This window comes from Octopus bimaculoides, chromosome 14, assembly GCF_046866305.1.
Source record: "Octopus bimaculoides isolate indiv1 chromosome 14, ASM4686630v1, whole genome shotgun sequence".
NCBI lineage: Eukaryota > Metazoa > Mollusca > Cephalopoda > Octopoda > Octopodidae > Octopus > Octopus bimaculoides.
In genome coordinates this window covers 6,178,183-6,184,182 of record NC_142941.1, presented here as the reverse complement: position 1 = coordinate 6,184,182, position 6,000 = coordinate 6,178,183, and the positions used below count along the sequence as shown (strand labels likewise).

At 36.1% G+C, this 6,000-nt stretch overlaps 1 protein-coding gene across 1 annotated transcript in view; it reads left to right on the top strand.

The window, feature by feature from the left end:
• Window positions 1-3,803: 3,803 nt before the first annotated feature.
• Window positions 3,804-6,000, top strand: part of LOC106870500 (V-type proton ATPase subunit B) — a 21,318-nt gene continuing 19,121 nt past the window's right edge. Inside the window, exon 1 of the mRNA XM_014916611.3 lies at window positions 3,804-4,191. Within this exon, the coding sequence (XP_014772097.1) occupies window positions 4,083-4,191 (109 nt within the window). The 5' untranslated portion in view covers window positions 3,804-4,082. The remainder of the gene's footprint in view (window positions 4,192-6,000) is intronic.

The following is a 6,000-nucleotide window of genomic DNA, read 5'->3' as shown; positions in this document are numbered from 1 at the left end:
GCTAGTTTTTGCTTGATATTTTACTAAAAGGGGCGACACTTTTGTTGCTAATTCTCTACACTTGTTACTCTTGTTCAGCCAAATGTATTTGTTATTAATATCAACGGGATCATTTATATTTTTAATGCCAGTTTCTGATGTTGGCACAAGACCAGTAATTTTGAGGTCGTCCCCGTAACTTAGCGGTTCGGCAAAACAGACGGATAGATGAAGTACTAGGCTAACAAAGAATAAGTCCTGGGGTCGATTTGTTCGATTAAATGCGATGCTCCAGCATGGCCGCAGTCAAATGATTGAAGCAAGTGAAAAAATAAAAGAATATGTATTCATACAGATGTGAGGCTAAAGAGTACGTTACATCAGAGAGTTTGAGAAGTACTGCCTTAGATTATTGTCTATTAGGTGCACTATCGATCCCATAGTCTTTACTATATGTATTCTAAGCAAATCAGCTTGACAAGGGTTACTCTTCCTGAAACAGCATGAGATATGTAACAGGTATATGTTACATTACTGATAGATGTAACGGATGCAGTGGTGATTAGAATTAATAGCAGGTTAATTAAATCTTTGTGGAACAGTGAGATATGCACCAAAATGAATTAACAGAAGAAAAAAGGAAATTCTTAAGAACTTCATTTATCCGTCACATTTTCCCTCGTCAGGGATGGTGTGCAGACTCTGAAGTAGTCGGCTGTTTTCCAGTGGTAAAGTGATGGTAGTAACCATAAGGGTTGCAGAACATTTGGTAATGTTTGTGTCGATGCTAGAAAGAGATAGATGTGCGACGTCCAGGACCGAAAACGAATTGTCTGAAAATATACGGGGAAGGTGCGAACTTCTACATGTTTGAAAGCTAAAAGTAGGTAGGAAGAAGAAACAAAGTGGACAGAAGTTTATCAGTAACTAAATTTCAACTAAGATGTCGAGGGAAAGAACAAGGCTTAGCTAAGGTGAAAGAAGCATGACAGTTGACTCTCGTACATTTCCGAGTACTGATGCCGAGAACAAAGGAAAGAAGGTAATAGAAAAACCTAGCCCGAGGTTTCGATACCTGCTAAACACACAGGAACTAAACGTCTCAGACATCTCTTTCGAAGTTAGTGGCAATGAGGAGGAAACGAAAATCAAAGGATGAATTGATAATTTACGACTGCCCCTACAGTTTTAAAGAACTGGAAGTCAGTGAGACTTGTCAGGGGTAAAGAGATCACATACGAGTTGAACTAAAAAAAAAAAAAAAAAAAAAAAGCTTAATCAATGTCGTTTCCAACCAATTGGACAAACTTATTCTTCAGAATGATAAAATTAAGTGAAACCAATACAGCTAGAGCTTGAACTGGAAATCGTAAACCGCTAAATGCAATCCTCAAACTAATTTCCTTAAATTCATGTCCCATTCTTAAGAATCAGAGTTAAATTGACGTTAGTAATGTCAAGGCAGAAATTCAAGACAAAAGGTTATTTAATCTAGCTTTTACACTGACTAACCTAACGGTGTTTTCTGAAAGAGATGGCGATGTAATTATTATTACCTTCACAATGAACAATGCACAAGATGTTATGTTCTCACCACATTCCTTTCTCCTTAAACAACTTTCTCTTCGATTTCTCTGGAATATAAGTAGCTGCGCAAGTGACTGCTAATCAAACAACACATGTCTATTTGGCTTTTTGTCATGTTTCAATGCAATGGAATGTTGTCTTAAAAGAAGACGAATTCTTAAAAATATTACGCAAAGTCCATTGCGCAGTTGACTACTAATAGCTTGCACTAGATATACTCATCGATTGCTAAAATGGAGGGTCGTCGAGAATTCTAACAGATTGTCAAACTTGTAAGATTTTACGAAGCTTCTGGGTAAAGCAAAAACGTTGTGTTATCTTTATTAAAATATACGTTGTAACAGGCAAAACTGAAAATCTGTATTCATACCTATCCTTTTATGCATGTGTATGTGTGTTATTTCTTTACTACCCACAAGGGGGGGGGGGTAGTAAAGAAATACTGATCGGCTGTATACAAATGAGTTCATAACTGGGATCCGGAACTCTCGTGGGAAAAAATTTCGCGTCCGGGACAGCCCTTGAATTTCCGCACCCACCGGGTTCCCATACTTATACAGGTTTATATAGCAGGCCCCCAAAAGTGCAGCACGCATAAAGGCGTTGCTCGAGGCGGACCGTCTCACTCGTATTCCCCTAGCTATACTTGCTCAACCATAGTTTCTAGCTTGTGAAGACGCGTGTCTTAGTGGTTCGGTTGTCCTTAAGCAAAACACTTTATTCAATGTTGCTCCAGTCAACTCAGCTGGTACAAATGCGTAGTACTTGTGCTTCAAAGTGTTATCCTTGTCACATTCTCTTTCATTCTGAATCTCCCTGAGAACTAAGTTAAGATTACGCGTGTCTGTGGTGTGCTCTTGCACGTTAATTAGTCAGTGCCATCGTTTCTAGTATTTGATTGGTACTATATATCATATATTGGTTTCAAATTTTGGCACAAGGCCAGTAATTTGAGGGGAAGGGCTAAGTCGATTACATCGACCCCAGTGCTTGAATAATACTTATTTTATCGACCCCGAAAAGATAAAAGGTAAAGCCAACCACGGTGGAATTTGAACTAAAAGACGGACGAAATGCTGCTGAGCATTTAGTCCGGCGTGCTAACGATTCTGCCCATTCACCTTACTTATACACATTTTATATTAATAAATATAAAATGTGTGAATTATTTGTTTAATCCCGAACAAGGAGATTTATGATTGAAGACGTTCTAGTAACCATCTGTTTTTTTCTTTTCAGGACTACATTAATCAATGTATCCTCAATTTTTTTTACAGGACTGAAAGGTGTGATTTGAGAGAGATTTGGTTATTATTTCCAGCATATAAAACGACCGCGTAGAAGCTTCTTCGTATTGGCGAGGTGACTTCTCCATATAATGTCACTGATGTAGAAACAATGATGCTGAATGGAGCTCTTCCTATTACCAAGATCAATCTTGCGTTCAAAATCATTTCAACCGTGACCATCCCGTCTTTTTTTTCTTATAGAAGGATATAATTTCCATGAAAGGATAAAGAAGAAAAGTTGACCCTGGCGGGATTTGAACTCATTACGGAATCCACTATTTGTTATTTGTTCTCATAGCAACAAATATACTCTTAAAATAGGGTTCGGGTTAGGATATAGGTGTAGGGTTTGCAAAAATTTCAGAGTAAATGTTAATTTGAGGTTTAATTTCTTTAATATAAATAAAGTTGAGATTGACGTAATGTCACTTTTTGACAAGAAAAAAAACAACCTAAAACAAAAAAACTTTTCCATAATATCACAGCGGTGTGGGGAAAATGGATCCCATAAAAAAGTAAAAAAAAAAGACAAAACAAAACGAAGACTGGTTTTGTCAAGTCTGAAAGGAATGCTTTTGGCGATGTTTGCTTGTTCAGAGCCGACTTCAACAATTTTTTCTCAATAGCAATAAACTATTTCATAGTGGATAGATTAATAAAATCGTTAGAGTGTCCAACAAATTGCCTATATTTCCACGTTTTGTGTTCAAATCTCGCCGAGGGCCAACTTTTCTTCTTCACATAGATCGATGATCGATATTTTCTAATAATATGAATGGATATTATAATAAACGATCGACAAATAATTTTGAATTACCTCCCTTTAACATTCACGAATATCTCCTCCTCCCACTACTCAATACCTTATATAATCATTCTTCACCGCCTCCCATTCACTATTTTCTTCCCCTTCCTCTTTGTTTACTTATTTCGCAGTTACTTGCCCCTGTTTCATCCCGTGACAGTGAACATTACCAGATCGCCGTCGTCCTCCACAAAAATCCATATCTTTGTCAATGATAACTGGTTGAGAGATTAATCACAAGTCGTTTGACCTTTATACCCTTTCTTTTAATTATTTTTTTATAAATCAACTCTTTATCTCATGAAGAACTGAATATTTGTTTCACAAGTCTAAGATATTCTGTTTCTTTTACACAATTTGGAACATAACCATCATCATCTTCAACCACCGCGGCATAGAATAATTGCAACCAAACATCAAAGATGCCACTACCAACCAGACCGATGGTCCCAGAGGTTATGGGAGATGTTGCAGCTAGAAATACACATAAAATGGCCATCACTCGAGATTATATCTCACAACCAAGACTTAGTAAGTACAATTTTGCATTATGCAATTCGTTCGTCTTAGTAAAATAATGGGGCACCTGCTAGAAGCAACAGTAGAATCCCCTAAGTCATACCTTTATCGTCTTAAAAAAAACCCCCAAAAAACATAAGAGACATGTTGTACATTACAGACGTATATTCATGTAAAAAAAAAAAAGACAGACTGATTAGGGCTGAAGCCATTTTTTTGATCTCAAGACTGATCTTGATACTAAACAAAAACAATAATATATTGGGAAGGGCTCCATTCTGCAGTATTGTTTTCACACCAGCTCCATTACATCTCGCCAATAAGAGAGAGAGAGAGAGAGAGAGAACTTCTACGTGATCACTTGACATGCTAGAAATAGTGACTATTATCTCACTCAAATAACATCCTACAGTCTTTAAAAAAATAGAAAATACATTGGATATGTAGGCTGAAAAAGAAAGACCTGATGGCCACCGCTGGAACGCCTCCGATCATGTGTCTGCTAGTTCAGGATTGAACACCAACAATACACATTTTATATTTATTAATCATTATTCATAATGTTTTTAATAATCGACTAATATGTATATCTGTGTTGTGTACACACAAATATACATATATGTATGTATAAATCTGTATATATGTATGTGTGAATATATATATATATATATATATATATATATATATATATATATCGTTACTGAGCAAATAAACCATTATCTTCGCTGTTCTACATTAATTTGCCGACACAATTGTCTGCTTTCATTCGTAATGTCTTCTTGTTTCGTGGGGGTAAAAAATGCATTTTGTTTGTTTGTCCTTTATATTGTTTAATTGCAGTAAAAGGAGGGTCCCCAATCGGTATTCAACAGGGATGTAACACAAGCGAATCTGAAGACCTCATCTTTGATGAAGCAATATTTACAATTGTAGTAGTTTCTAACGATCACTAGACATTTAAGGGCAGCGTCAGTCGATTAAATCGACATGGCCCTTTATTTTATCGATACAAAGGATGACCGGACAAATTTGACCTCGCTGGGATTTGAACTGAGAACGTAAAATGACGCGACTGAATACCCCAAGGCATTTTTATCTGACGTATTCAATGATTCTGTCAATCTTCAATAATGATTTCTGGTTCCGGCACAAGGCCAGCTGGGGTTTTGTTGATAGCATCGACCCAATTGCTTGACTGGTGGGATGAGGATTAAAAGCAAAGTTGGTTGACCTCGGCAAGATTTGAACTTCGAAAGCAAAGACCCGGAACAAATACCGCAGAGCATTTTCCTCGGCGCTCTAGTTTTCTGCATTGTTACCCTAGATTGGTTGAACATTCACATCACCCCATACTATCTTCTTAAGAAAAGGAATAACACATTCGATAATGTAGTCTTAGATACATTACATCTATCTATCTATCTATCGTGTGTGTCAGAGAGAGAAAGAGTCATATATATATATATATATATATATATATATATATATATATATATATATATATATATATAATGTGTGTGTGTGTGTATATATGGGTATCTAAAAGATACCACTATGCTTGAAATAGCAGTGAAAACTTGAGTCTAGAGTCAAGTTTTGACTGCTATTTCAAGCATGGGGGTATCTTTTAGATACCCTTATTTATGATTTTAATAATAATTATAACCTATAAGATTTTTTCTTCCCATGCTGCCACTTGATTTGATCGTTATTGGAATAACGATCTTATCCTTATTTATATAGGAATTTATACATAAATATAAACAGATATACATGTGTACCCCTCTATTGACATAATATACGAGTATATATATATATATA